General features: G+C 40.0%; 2 protein-coding genes across 3 annotated transcripts in view; both read left to right on the top strand.

Annotated features, from left to right (window-relative positions):
• The first annotated feature begins 10,259 nt into the window (after positions 1-10,259).
• The window catches only part of LOC124140612, a 93,583-nt gene continuing 88,744 nt past the window's right edge, over positions 10,260-15,098 (top strand). For both annotated transcript variants that reach the window (XM_048403277.1, XM_048403276.1), the window contains exons 1-3: positions 10,260-10,746; positions 11,092-11,301; positions 11,400-11,606. In XM_048403277.1, the coding sequence (XP_048259234.1) occupies positions 10,266-10,746; positions 11,092-11,301; positions 11,400-11,606 (898 nt within the window). In that variant the 5' untranslated portion in view covers positions 10,260-10,265. The remainder of the gene's footprint in view (positions 10,747-11,091; positions 11,302-11,399; positions 11,607-15,098) is intronic.
• Positions 12,181-13,206, top strand: LOC125384316 (fucolectin-3-like). Its single transcript, XM_048403278.1, has 2 exons — positions 12,181-12,350; positions 12,843-13,206. Exons 1-2 carry the CDS (start codon positions 12,212-12,214, stop codon positions 13,088-13,090), a joined length of 387 nt encoding a protein of 128 aa, XP_048259235.1. The 5' UTR covers positions 12,181-12,211; the 3' UTR covers positions 13,091-13,206.

The raw sequence follows: 15,098 nt of genomic DNA, 5'->3' as shown, positions 1-15,098 counted from the left end.
TGAGAGCAGTTAATATTGCATCCGATTCTGCTGTAAAAATGGAACTGGCATTCGGTAATCTAGTTGATATGGTTCTGGATCCAATGACAGTGGCGCTGGCAACAGCGTCACCATCCTTGGATCCATCTGTAAATATGGATTTGTAAGTATCATAAGTGCTCCTTAATTCATTAATTGTTGTTGATAAATTAGTTGATTTGTTTCAGATTTGGTTAATTTGAGATCAACTTCTGGCCTTACCATTTGCCAAGGAGGTGATGAAAACAGTTGAAAGGGAGCTATATCTTGCAGTTTAATATTAGCGGCAGACATGGCAGACTTGATTGCAAGATGCAATTAAAAGCTGGATTTGACTGATTAGAATATAATTTAGTGACATATTGTAACGATAATTTCAGACGGCGTTGTTTAAGAGAAGGTTCATTCGCTTCTACATACAGACTGTGAATTGGTGACGTCCTAAAGGCTCCAAGGCAAAGCCTTAGGCCCTGATGATGGATAGTATCGAGTTTTTTTAAGTTACTTTTGCAGGCTCCACCGTAGACGATGGAGCCATAATCGAGTTTCGAACGGATCAATGACCTGTACAAGTGTAGGAGGGTTGTTTGATCACCTCCCCACTTAGAATTAGAAACTACTTTTAACAAATCGAGTGCCTTCAGGCATTTAGCTTTAAGGTAATTAATATGCGGAAGGAAAGTTAAATGACTATCAAAAATAAGGCCCAAGAACTTGGCCTCTTTAACAATTTTGATAGGGGTGCCATCTAAATAGAGCTCAGGGTCCTTATGCGGCTTATATTTTCTGCAGAAATGTATACAATTAGTTTTTGATTTCGAAAATTTAAACCCGTTTTCGAGGGACCATTTATGAATTATTGAGACAGATTTGTAACTGCCTCTCTATTGTATGCATATTTTTTCCTCGACAAGAAACATTAAAATCATCCACGAAAAGTGATCCATCTACTGAATCACTTAAAACCTTTGAAAGACTATTTATTTTTATACTAAATAAAGTGACAGACAAAATACTGCCTTGTGGGACACCCTGATCCTGATGATAATGATCAGACAGGGTAGAGCCCACGCGGATCTGAAATTGTCTGCCAGTTAAAAACTTGGATATAAATTCAGGCAACAGCCTCTCAATCCAAAATCATGTAAATCCTTTAAAATCCCGTGTTTCCACGTTGTGTCATACGCTTTTTCTAAATCGAAAAAGATAGACACTGCATGCTGGTTATTAATGATTGCATTTTTCACAAATGATTCTAACCGGACTAAATGGTCAACGGTACTTCGATTCTTTCGAAAGCCACACTGAATATTTGTAATTAAATTATTTGATTCCAAGTACCATGTTAATCTATTGTTGACCATGCGTTCCATGGTTTTGCAAACGCAACTGGTCAATGAAATGGGTCTATAATTTGAGGGATCACTGTGATCCCGTCCAGGTTTCGGTATGGGTATTACTATGGCATCACGCCAGGAAGAAGGAAACTTACCTGTTGTCCATATATCATCAAAAATCAACAAAAGGGTTTCTAAACACGGTTCTGGTAAGTGCTTCAGGAGTTGATAGTGTACATTATCAGCTCCTGTAGCAGTATCATGAGATTGTCCAAGAGCAGTATGAAGTTCATGGATCGAAAATATTTCATTGTAATCTTCCCCATTATCTGATTTAAAATTTATAGTTTTCTTTTCCTGCTGTTTTTGAAATTTTTGGAATTGAGGGACATAATTTGAGGAAGAAGAATGTTTAGCTAACGTTTCACCTAGTTTATTTGCAATATCCGATTTATTTGTTAATAGTTCATCCCCATTCTTAAGATGGTGGACGCTACATTTAGAACCCTTACCTTTAATTTTTTGTATCATGTTCCATACCTTGGACATGGGCGTTCGTGAGTTTATCTTGGAAACATAATGTTGCCAAGAATGCCGTTTATTTTGTACGCCTGGCTTTAGCATTTAAGATTTAATATTTATTCAAATTATGGACCATAGGATGGCGACGGAAATAGTGTTCAGCCTTTTTCCGTGCCTTCCTAGCTTGTTTGCAGTCATTATTGAACCATGGTTTACGGATATGTGGATTTGTAGAGGACTTAGGAATACATTCATCTGCTATTTTGTTTAATGCATCTGAAAATAATTGTACAGGATCAATCGCATCAATAAATAGATCAGGTTTTAATTTGTTGGATGCAAGCATTTCAAATAAAGGCCAGTTGGCCTTAGTGAAGTTCCATCTTGTTGAAGGAGGAACATCTGAAGGTAAGACAGATTTTAAAATAGTTGGAAAATGATCACTGCCACAGAGGTCTTCGTGGACGGACCATTCAAATTCGTTTAATAAATCAGAGTGAGTGAGTGATAAATCCAGTGCAGAGTAGGTACCTGTACCGGGATGTAGATAAGTGTTTGAGCCATCGTTATAGATACATAAGTCATTGTTAGAAATAAAATCTTCCAAAAGTTTCCCCTTATTATTTGTCTGAACACTTCCCCAAATCGGATTGTGCCCCTTTAGATCACCCATAATGATACAGGGTTTTGGGAGTTGATCATAGAGAGCTTGAAGTTCAGACTGTCGGAGAGAAGAAGATGGTGGGATATATAGCGAGCACAATGTAAAAACAATGTGCAAAGTCACACGGATTGCAACAGCTTGAAGCGGAGTAGTAAGTTGAACGGGGCTATGGATGACGCCGTGTTTCATTAGAATTGAAGAACCTCCAGTGGCTTTAGCACCAGGAGGGGAAAATACATTGTAGGGGGTATAACCTCTAATATCAAATTTGTCAGTATCCTTATAATATGTTTCCTGTAAACATATGGCAGATGGCTTAAAATCCTGTATTAAGAGTTGTAACTCATTGTAATTAGTCCTAAGTCCTCTACAGTTCCATTGAATTAAATTTGATGAGTGACTCATGGTGGCTCGATTGGCGATCTCTCACGTGAACGTGAGGAAGATGAACTCCTATCGCTAGTGCCTAACGATGGAGTCACCTCCATGTCTAGAGCACTAAAGGAGTTCTGAAGAGACACTTCCGAAGAAGAGAGGGTGCTAGGTGATTGTTTCCTATTTAACCTTTGCCTTTGCTTTTTTGATAATTTACGCTCCTGAACAGATGGCTCGTCAGGAGATGCCTCAGATGAAGTCTGTGTTTCAGCCTGAACACAACATGATGATGATGCGGATTTACTGTCAGAGATTGGAATGTCACGGACAGAAGCACTTGTAACAGGTCGGTCAGAATTGACCCATGTCAAATCGGTTTGACACAGAACAGATGAAAATGTTTTTGCAGAGTTGGACACAGCAGCAGAATAATTTAGAGTTGAAGGAGCTGTTGACTGACTGGCAACAAGCTCTCTAGCATCGGCAAAAGAGATGTTTTTTCACATTTAAGTTTCAGTATTTTGGTCTCGGTTTAATACACAGGACAGGATTTGGAAGAGGCCATATGTTGGCCTTCGCAGTTTGAACATTTGAGATCTTCAGTACACTCCGCACTCTCGTGTTTGCCACCACAACGATGGCAAACAACGGGGCGTCTACAGGTTTTAGAACCGTGACCAAACTTTTGACATTTATAGCATCGGAGTGGATTGGGGACATACACATCCACTCCGATGTTGACATAACCTGCTTTAATTGAAGTTGGAACTGATGGACGAGCAAAAGTGAACAAATATGTGTTCGTTAGGACAATATTTGATTTTTCATCCTTTCGGGTGAAACGTTTGACGGCTTGTACTCCTTGATATTTGAGTTCTGAAACAATTTCATCTTCCGTCATGTCTGAAAGGGAGCGTGTCCTGTCGCGAACAATGCCACGACAAGAGTTCAATGTCCTATGCTTTGAAACAGTAACCTCAACATTAGCAAAGTGTTTAATTGATAATAAATTGAGGGATTGTTGTTTCCTCGAACATTCCACCAGAAGAGATCCAGTACGCAATCGTGTGACATTTTTAACTTCTCCACAATATCCATGAATGGCTTTGGATATAGCAAAGGGATTCAGCTTTAGCGGTTCATGATCTGTTGCTTCGATCACAAGGAATCGAGCCCAGGAATCAGGTGGAAGAGTATCAGCGTCATCGGACGAACCTGAGTCTAAATGGCGTCGTTTTGAACCAGATTGTGAGTGAGCCATGATTATGTTGAAGTGATTCAGCAACCCTGCTCCCCACCCACCATGGAGTATCATAATAGACAGTGTTGCAATGCACCGGATCTCCAAGATGCAAACACCAGGGCTACAGGGTTGTTATACTCCAGAAAATATGACACAAACAGCAATATCTGTATACCAAAATAAGTGCCAGGCTGGTTCTGCCCATGACAAGAAATTGGATACATATTGAGTTTGGAGGTCAACATTACCAGATTGGCCCATGAGCCACCGCCTTCTGGCATGGGACTCTAGGCAAAAGTGTACATATAATTTCCAATGAGAACATTCATTTACAGGTGTCAAAAATACATAACATGAATGACATCAATGTTTTCCATACACAGGGCATGGCATGACCAGCCGATTGATAGAACCGGGCCCATTCTACCACCCGTCTAGGTGAAGTTAGGGTCAAAGTGGTGTGTTGGGCAAAGGAACACAGTTCCAGGAACCAGTGCCCTCAACCACCAGACTCCCTTCCTCCACCGACACAGGGGCGCAACCCACGGCAAGCAGGTTGCCCAATTCGGTCGCCTCTTACGACCAGCAATGGGGTGCTGTGGAAATATTCTACCCCGGTTCCACACGGGGGAAGAGCTATTAGCGCTACCCAGCACTCACCACGAGGAGGTTGCTCTTCACGAGTGCCCAATAGAAAATAAATGCCTTTTTAAAAGTAGACTGCTTTCACCGTTGGTGGTTATTCATAACAGGGGGGCACGGGTGGCCCAGTCGTCTAAGGCGCCGCGATTCGCTGTGCAGAGTTGCGTCCCTTGGGCACGCCAGAAACCCCCAATTATGTTTCTAGGTTTGTCAGCACCATACCCGTGCTCGTGGGTTTCACCGAAGTGGTAAACGTCTTAGACCTGCATCACTTCGGGCTTTCCTCCCACATTAAGCTGACACGCCTTGATATAACTGCAATAATTTTAAAAGCGGCGTTAAACCCAACTCACTCACTCACTCACTCACTATTCATAACAGCAGCCTAGCCCAGAGAATACATCAACACAAAGAAGTCAGTGGATGACCTCCAACAGGGTAAGACGTACGGTATGTGGAAGCATCGCCCCTACAACAGTGGTCTCACCTAATGACTTCACCTAAGTGACCTGAACCCATGTGTTCGAGATTCGACCCTGGCAGGTTATAGATGTTATGTCCACTGGAAGTAAATTTCAATTGACAATTAAATGTAAATAACTTTTAGTAATGGTGGTTATTCCACACAGCTTCTTTTTACTTAGATACATTTAATATGGGTTTCTGTATGGTTTCTGTACCACGCCACATCGGTTGTGTTAATGTTGAAAGATAAATGTATTTGAATATTTATGGTCCCTCGTATGGTGATCTCGGGGACTTACAGTGCCTTTGCTTCCTGCATGGACCCCGGCAGGATTTATATCATCCCTTCAGTCACTGGCAACAGTGTACCAGATAAGCCAAAGATTAAAATGACGAATATAATATACGTTTAAAAGTCTGGCATGCATAAAAATACTTCGAATGATATGGGACTTACGTACCCTCTTAGGGGGACAATAATTTAACGCTACTTTAACCCCCCTCGAGGGTACAGCCACTAACAATCTCAGTTATAAATACGCACTGCCAGTTTATTAAATACACTAAATACATCAAAATTTATGAATAAGTTCAATTTCTTTTAAAAAAACATAATATTAAATGAGAATTAACATCATTAAAAGGTCTTTAATTGTTTTAACACTGAAGTATTTATCCCTTGTGATGGAAAAATCAATACAGTCAAGAAGGACATGCCTGACTGTGATTCTGTCATCACCAGGGCTACAAAACGGAGGATCCTCACCATTTAAAGATACTCATGAGTACATCTCGAATGGCCGTCTCCAAGATTAACCGTACTCCTGTATACAGTCAATTTATATCCACAGAAACTATTTGAGACAAGTGGAATTAATGTGGATTCTCAAAATCTCAAAGGCTTTGCTTAACTTTTTGCAATCTCAGAAAAGATCAGACTTCAATTCTGTCAAAACATCTGATTTTTCAACTTCCAACAGAACACACTTTAATCCTTGATCCATGTGCCATTTGGTACGACCTCGACCCCGCCATGATACTGCTGAAATGATGCTAAAAGCGGCGTAAAACAATCAAAACCATACTCACTCACTCGACAGACTTCAGGTGTAAGTAAGCCAAGCGTGAAGACGGCAAGTCTATAGATATCATCGGGCAGTGCACTTAGAGCAAGAAAAAATAACTGCTATTGCTCGGTTTCTATAAGATAATATGGAAAAATCTACGTTTTATCAGATGGAGCTCAGAGTAAAACCAAATGGTTGGTATTTATAAAAGTAGTGCCATGCTATTTCGGATTTCTAAAACACTTTCTTACTACAAACAAGTTCATCTTACAACAAAGCTCTTATTACTTCCTCTTGGAATTGTCTAACTATCGGTTTCGTTAAACACATTCTTCCTGCATTAAATCTGAAAGACTCATGTGCATATTATGTCACTGCAGTATTCGGACACTTAGAATTTCATTTGAACAACAAAAAAACATGGTCCTCGTTCAGTTTTAATACTTCCGGTTTTGTCACTTATGGTTTCGGAAATTAGAACGTTAGTATCATGGTTGTAGCTGACTTTATAAGTTAGTTATAAGTACTTACATGACATGAATGTATGCATGACCAGATGGGGGACTTCAGCTTTCCAATCGTTAACCTTTCCCTTTATGTCGTGCAATATTCCAGCAGCTTCAGTGATTGGTGGTTACATTTCACAGAATTTAAAATCTGATTATATACACATATAGGGACATAGTGAAGAATTAGCTTACCTCTACTCTACATGAATTACACTAATATATTGAAGTGAGTAATTACAAATGTTGTGGTGATATGGGACGTGTAAACCATCATTCCCACTGTTTACAACATAATCACGTCACAGTTGGGCCAAGTGAAATATAATGCAGGAGGAGGCACATTTCTATGTTGTGACAGATCTTTGAATATGAATTGAACGTTTATAAATGTATTCTTTCTTTTTTTATACTTAGGTATATTCATGAAAGTGAAGCTGAGTGAGGGGGTTTATATCTATAGTCACATCGGCAATATTCAGCCTTATTGCAAGACACGTTTTACTGTAATAATACAAAAATGGAGACTATAAAACCTGTCCACGAAGGACAGTAAAAGCACCAGACTATTACAAATAGATTTAAAACTAGTATGCAACCATAAAACGTTTATTAATCATAACGATACACTATAAAATTGGGCTATAGATCACCAGCAAGCAAAGTTAGGCCACCATACTGGGGACCATGGGGCTTATGGTACGTCTGCTTCCTGCATAGTTCCCCTGCAGGATTTACACCATCCCTCTGGCTACCTGTGATTGTTAGTAAGTTTTAGCCAAAACTTTTAAAATCAATAAGTATTCTACGATTAAAACCATGGAAAATGAAAAATACTTTGAATGAAACGGGACTTTTCAGGGGACAATTATATTACGTAACTTCAACCTCATTTGAAGGTACAGCCACTTTCAATCTCAGTTATTAAATTATTCTACCAAATTAAAATCACTTACTTTTAACAATACATACTATCAAAATTTATCATGTAACTCAATTTCTTTTACACATCCAAGCATTAAACCTTTATGATCTTTTATGTATGAAAACTGGAAATAATTATCCTTTGTGATGTAAAAGTCAATGCAGTCTGGCAGGACATGCTTGACTGTGATTATTATATAACAAGGGACACAGCATGGAGGATCTGCACATTTCAATAAATATTCATATGTATTAGGAGAATGGCCAATACCACATCGTCGCAAAATGATCGCTTCAAATCCGCAGGTATTACCCTACATGAATTCATTCAAATGTTGTTTCGCCTCTACCTGCACAGCAGCTTTCACAATGGCCAGCCCCTTGGACGATTGAGAGCACCATCAACACACAGCTACATATATCCATGAGTGCCCAGGCGTCCAAAATAAACTGTCGGACAACAGAAACTTTACCACTAGAGTGGGTGAGTGAGTATGGTTTTACGCCGCTTTTAGCAATATTCCAGCAATATCACGGCGGGGGACACCAGAAATGGGCTTCACACATTGTACCCATGTCGGGAATCGAACCGGGGTCTTCGGCGTGAAGAGCGAACGCTTTAACCACTAGGCTACCCGATCGCCCCACTTTATAAAAGAAATTAAAAAAAAACACAATATAGAAACTAAATCAATGCAAAACACGTTATCCAAACAGAACAATGCTCTGAGCAGAATGTGACACACGGCATGGTTGTTTGTTGAAAATGCGAAAAAGTGCCACTTACTTACTAACATGCTATAAGGTTATATAATGATACGGACAACATGTTAGACACTCACACAGATAAAGCACCACCACAGAAATGCCCGACTGACATTCGAACAACACGAGCAGGTCCTCGGTATGATACAGATGCCCTCATTGCTAAAACCTTTTGGTGCTTCCGTCTTGCTGTAACTAACCTGATGTAGCGTTACAGACCGGGTAGACATCAGACAAACCAAGAACAGGCAGACCCAAGGTAACTACGCCCAATTAAGACTGCATCCCCGGAATCGATTCCTGATTCCTTAGGGCATATGATTAGTCAACAGACGGCAGTGGCCAAGCGACTCCGGGCTCAAGGAATTGATGCTTACAGACCTAACAGAGGACAGTTATTAACAGTGCAACATCGTCGTCAGAGATTGAGATGGGCCCGGACTGTACGTCGTTGGCAGCAATGTTTTTTGTTTTTTGGGTTTGTTTTTTTCGTTGGCAGCAATGTGACACAGATGAAAAGCGGATTGTCTGTTCAGAGCTGATGGAAGACGTGTTTACAGGGGAGAACAAACGGTGGCATATGCATGTTGCGTTCAGGGGCTGCGTGTGGTGGAGGGGTTGTCATGGTGTAGGGAGGAATTTCTGGGTAGGAGAGAACACCTCCGACAGCTCAGTTTTACATGGGTGACATCATCAAAATGAAACATTAACTTAAACGTTATGTCACTGTATACGGACCGGTGTATAAAAATATTTTCCATAATCATGAGTAAAAGCAGAGTCCACTGTACGAGTCCAGCTATATGTGATTATGAATCATTTCCAAACAGTTGGCGTTGGCGAAACGTTGAACCCCATTTGAGACACCCATAAAAAAACCCTGAAAAAATACGTATCATAGGTGCAGATAAGAACCAGACAAATGCGTGTATAAGGAACCGATGTCCTCTCTCTGAATGACACGCCCTTTGTCTTGACAACTGTTTTTTTGGTTTTTGTAAACTATTATTTCCCCTACGTCGACATTACAGATAATATCCACACGTCTTCTCAACTACGTTTCACTGTGTAAATATATCAACATTACTTATGATGATTAAAGCAGGCAGTAAACATGTTTGTAAAACTGTATGAGCATGGACTATAATAATGGCATGGTTCTGAACAGATTTACTGTTTTGCATACAAACAATCGTAAGCCTGATAAGCCACTCCTCATCAAAACTAATAGCTCTGATTTTTCTCGCACTGATTTAGTCATTAAAATGGTCCTTTCGTGTCATTATATATATCAACAATGTCCATCTTTATTCCTTGTGAACATATCATGATTTCACAATGCATGTATATATCTTTCATCTCAATTGGCATTCAGTTGAATTACGTCTTCTAATTGAAGTCCTGTTAAGCTTTTGTTCGGGTAGTTCTGGCTTAGAATCATATTTGATATTCTTTGTTCCTTTCATGCATAATTATTCAACGTCAAGGTCAGAGAATAACCAATTGTCAATAAGGGAACATTTTAGTTTTACACAGGCAATTAGCTCCAACTGAAGTTGTTCATTCTTTTCATCAATTCTTTTTTAGATTGGACTGGTGAATAATTTTCCAGTAACACTTATATAATGACATCAAAGACATTTTTTATAGGTTTACTGAAATCAATTTTGAAATAATGAGTTAGTATAAATATAGCCACTGCGTCTAAATTTCCTGTCACTTAGTCAATCTTCTAAAATGACACGATTGTACTATGTGGTATTCGTATCTTGTTTGGGGCTGGCAGAAGCCCAGTTTCAGGGATTTGAGGCACCTGTATTCACCGGTTCGAACTTCGGATTCAAACAAACAAAATCTGGAAACCCGGGAGACCCTTCTGGAGACCAGACGAAAGACGACAATGCTAAAGCCATCAATGCTGCCACTGAAGCAATAGAGGCTAAGGTAAAAGCTGAATTAAAGGAGACAAGAGGCACGGTACAACAGCTGAAGGACAGGTTTGAGCAACAGGATAAAGAGGCAATTACAATAAAGGGGAAGGTGCAGGAAGTCAACGGGAAGGTGCAGGAAGTCAACGAAAAAGTAAAGTCACTGACGGAGAATCTCCAAAGTGTTGCAAAAGAGTCTGAAGAAAGGAACAAAGCCGTGCAAAAGAAGATGAAAGAGCAGTGCCTTGTCACGGCTCAACTGCAGGCAGTCCTTGGCAACACTGCAACTGGTTTGTCTTTAGTTTAAAATGCTTTCGTTTGCATATTGAGGTTATCCCTCGAATTTAATCTACATCTAATCTATTTAGATGTTAACCAGCCTTTAAACCCGTCTTCACATCAGATTGATAGATTGAGAGGGTTTGTTATCCCGCACATTGAATGTGTATTTATAGTCAAATACTGAGATCCAATGCTGAGATGAGCGTTTAAAGGAGTAATATGGAATTAATCGATTACAACAGACGTGATTACATTGATAGTGGTTAGAAATATGCATGTGTTATAAACAACTATACGAGCCTTATAGCCATATATGTCATTATAGGACACTCTCCAGTGCATTCGTATTGTAGGAAAACCTACCTTCACGTCGGCAACATCAAGTTCAACTAAAGCTGGAGCAGTGGCTACTCGAGCAATTGATGGCAATACAAATCCCATGTTTCTCGGAGGCTCGTGTACTCACACGAGTTCCAGGGACTCCCATCCCTGGTGGCTTGGACATCTAAGTGCGAAGATTGAAGTTCACAACATAACACTGACAAACAGAAGGGACTGCTGTGGTATGTTTTGTTTGTAACCATTACTTTCCTTTACACGTATTGTGGACCTAGGTGATTATGGAACATGGAATGATGATGATATGTTTGTTTCTCTTCAGCCAATCGCTTGAAAAACGTGATAATTGAAGGCTTTGAAGAAGATCCCACAAACAATCCTGAAGCACAACCGCATTTATGCAAAAAGCACCCGGATCAAGTTCAGGCAACAGAAACTATTCAATGCGACTCTCCTATTGCTGCACATTTCATCCGAATTTCGCTGGGTTACAAGGGGTATCTGACGTTATGCGAGGTTAACGTAGGAGGTAACATGGAATAGTAGAACTGTGTGAACAAATGTCTAACTTTAAAGCACCCAATTCTCTGGTTGTAAAATGTTGAATCTTGTTGTGAATATTGAATACCTGTGTGACCGTATCCAGTAACATGTGTGTTGTTGCGTGAAGCTAGACTGATAAAAATATCCCCACTAGCTCTCTTGTTTATGGTACGTATAGCTCTTGTTTATGGTTCGTACAGGTGTAACGATTGAAAGGAAAGGTTGTTGTTGCATATTACATCCGAATTTCGCTGGGTTACAACGAGCGTCTGACGTTATGCGAAGTGAACGTAGGAGGTAACATTTACATGAATTAGAACTATGTGAACAAATGTCTAACTTTAAACCACACAAGCCTATGGTTGTAAAATGTTATTTCTAGTTGTGAATATTGAATACCTGTGTGACCGTATCCAGTAATATATGTGTTGTTTCATGAAGCTAGACTGATCAAAGTATCACCATCAGCTATCTTGTTTATGGTACGTATAGCTCTTGTTTATGGTTCGTATAGCTCTTGTTTATGGTTCGTATAGGTGTAACGCTAGGAAACTTCTCCAAAGTTCTGTTGTCTCCCCCTCCACCAATGCTATGGTGGCGACTGATGATGACGTCAGCACCTGTTCTTTGACTGGGAGTGAGACTGGCGATGCTCCCTGGTGGCAGATGGATCTGAATGAGGCAGTTACTGTCTTAAGTGTTGAGATCACAAACCGGAATGATGACAAATGTAAGTGTGGTGTCACACAAATGTAAACACGTTGTATGGGCGTTGGTTCCATCTTGTGTAAGATTCTGAAACATTTTGTGTGATAATCAATTAATATTTATATCATTTTGCAATATTTGAGGATTTTGATACTGTCTCTCACATGCGGATTTACGCGTGTATTGGCATTTTAAAGTTTTTTTGTTATTGTTTAACGCCACACTCAGCAATACTGCAGCTCTATGATGTCAGTCTGCAAATAATGGAGCCTGGACCAAGACAGTCCAGTGATCGGCATCACCGATACACATAACTGGAAAACAATTACATGCATCAACTAAGTCAGCAAGCCTGTCCACCTGTTGGTCGCCTATTATGACAAGCATTCACTGTGGCATATGTATGTAAATATAAACGTTGTCTCTTTGATCATTATATGATCTTCACAAATTTTTTGTTATTCAATGAAAACAAATGATAATGGTTAAAGTATTTTCCTGAACCTCTATATAGACAAGTGGCTCTCCAACATCCAGATTGATCTTTATGATCAACTGCCATCAAGCTGCTCAGGCGACACAGAGGTCACCCCTCGCAAGTGCACATCCCGTGAAGAACAAGTTGGTCGAGGAGAGGCAGTAACCTTGACTTGTGACACGCCCACTACCGGCCGTTACGTGAGGATCACCAAGAAGGTAAAACTTCCTGACGAAGCCTTGTCTCTGTGCGAAGTCACCGTCACCACTTTACCTTCAACATAACAACACATTCGTGTGACACGCGCCACCTTTGGCATATGAACCCAAACTGCTCGTCATTGGGTCTTTGTACTACAACGTAATAAATAGCAGCAAGCGATCAGAGTTGTCTGTATTAATTTCTGTTGATGGCACTCATGACCCGGCCATATGTTCGTGTTGTTGAAAATAGAAGATAACTTTCAATTGATTCATTGACGTATCAAGTTCGATCTTGTGCATGAAACAGTGAGCACGGTATTGATTGTCTGTTTGCTTTACTGAATGTCCGTCAGATTTGCCTATTTACACTTAACACTGAAACGTTCTAACTGAAGCAATAGGTGTGTTTAACTACATATTCCACCAATGATAACAGCTGAATTGTTCGTTGTCTGAAACACCCGCGCACTAACTGCGTGTCGCTTACGTTTCGCTGGTTGACAGGCCATACTCACAGTTTGAAGTCACAACTTTGACCTCTGACCTCCACAGACGCCATATTTATGTATAACTGTGCAAGTATTGAAAGCTTTCTTTCTATATGTGATATATCATATTTATTTAATGATCGGAAATGAGAAATCTCACCTCTGAAATGTTGAAATCTAAAGAGAAAGCTGTTAAATATGGAAGTAGTAGGAGAGCGACATCAAATGTTAATCCCACCTCACTATAACCAAATACACATAAGCGATGCAAGTAGTAGGACCAGCGTTACTCTATGTTTAAGTATGAGAGTAACGAACGTCGTAGCCCTAGTGTCCAATTCCCTTATGAAATGGGTCCCTGAACTCATAAATGTCGTAACTTCATTGTCTGCTTGTCAGTGAATGCTGCACCATATGTTAGTATACATACTCACCCTTATAATCTTTTATCCTGATCACCATGCATGTTAAACTTCAAACTCCAATTTCAAAATACCCTTTTAAATAGTGTCTCATTCATCTACTTGCTAATGACCCGTGAAGATCCGGGGTAGAATAGGTCTTCATGATCAGCAACCTATACTTGCCATAAAAGGCGACTATGCTTGTCGTAAGATGCGACTAACGGGATCGGGTGGTCAGGCTCGCTGACTTGGTTGATACATGTCATCGATCCCAATTGCGTGGATTGCGATATCAATCACTAGATTGTCTGGTCTAGGCTCGATTATTTACAGACCGCCGTCATATAGCGGGAATATTGCTAATATTGTTAAACAAAGACACAAAGATGTGATGTTTTCCCCTTCCAACATAGGTACACTACATTCACGGTAGATCGAGATGTCACCTTGTCCCACAATGCTATGGACACTTTTTGTAGGTCTAAGGTTTCAAATGCAGATGTCTCCATCTATTTCATAGTTTTGTCGAGTGCAATTGTTTGTGTCCTGATGGGTGTGATTATTAATATATCCTATTATCTGCGTAGACGGTTGTTATGGTAGCAAATATCAATATAGTTTGAAGCAGCAATGTCGGGCTCAAAGTGACAGTCCTTCTTGCTGCACTATCATGGTGGACACACGTGGAGGTCCACTCAGGCAGTCTCACCTTTGGTTCATCAGAAGCAAAAGCAATGAACCAATGTTCGTCATCGTTTTAACTCAATTAGAAGGAATGGTGGTGTAGCCTAGAGGTCAAAGCGTTCGCTCGTCACCTTGAAGGCTTGGGTTAGATTTGCACCATGGGTTCAATGTGTGAAGCTCATTTATGGTGACCCCTCCGTGATATTGCTGGAACATTGCTAAAAGCGGCATAGAACCATCAAAACCATACCCAATCACTCAATATACTTCAGGTATAACTACGTCACTACTTATTGCAACAGGCCTCCATTTACAACAAAGCTCTTACTACTTCCTTTTGGAATTGTCTAACTTCCGGTTTCAGAATACATATTCTATATGCTTTAAAACCTGTAATCTGAAAGATTCATTGTTCTTTCTCAGCTAATAATAACATTATTATTAATTCTATTTTGGATTATGTCACTGTTTCGAAAAAAAAAAGTTCCTTTCTTTATAAGAGCGGAAATCCCA

This window comes from Haliotis rufescens, unplaced genomic scaffold (assembly GCF_023055435.1).
Source record: "Haliotis rufescens isolate VD_foot unplaced genomic scaffold, xgHalRufe1.0.p SCAF_3, whole genome shotgun sequence".
In the NCBI taxonomy this organism is placed as follows: domain Eukaryota; kingdom Metazoa; phylum Mollusca; class Gastropoda; order Lepetellida; family Haliotidae; genus Haliotis; species Haliotis rufescens.
The sequence above is the reverse complement of the archived record's forward strand: the minus strand, read 5'-3'. Positions and strand labels throughout refer to the sequence as shown.

Excerpts from the sequence above, each read along its gene's own strand:
- LOC125384316 (XM_048403278.1), top strand. The coding sequence starts at position 12,212 with ATGGTGGCGACTGATGATGACGTCAGCACCTGTTCTTTGACTGGGAGT. Across the intron at positions 12,351-12,842 it reads AAACCGGAATGATGACAAAT|ACAAGTGGCTCTCCAACATC; the intron begins GTAAGTGTGGTG and ends ACCTCTATATAG.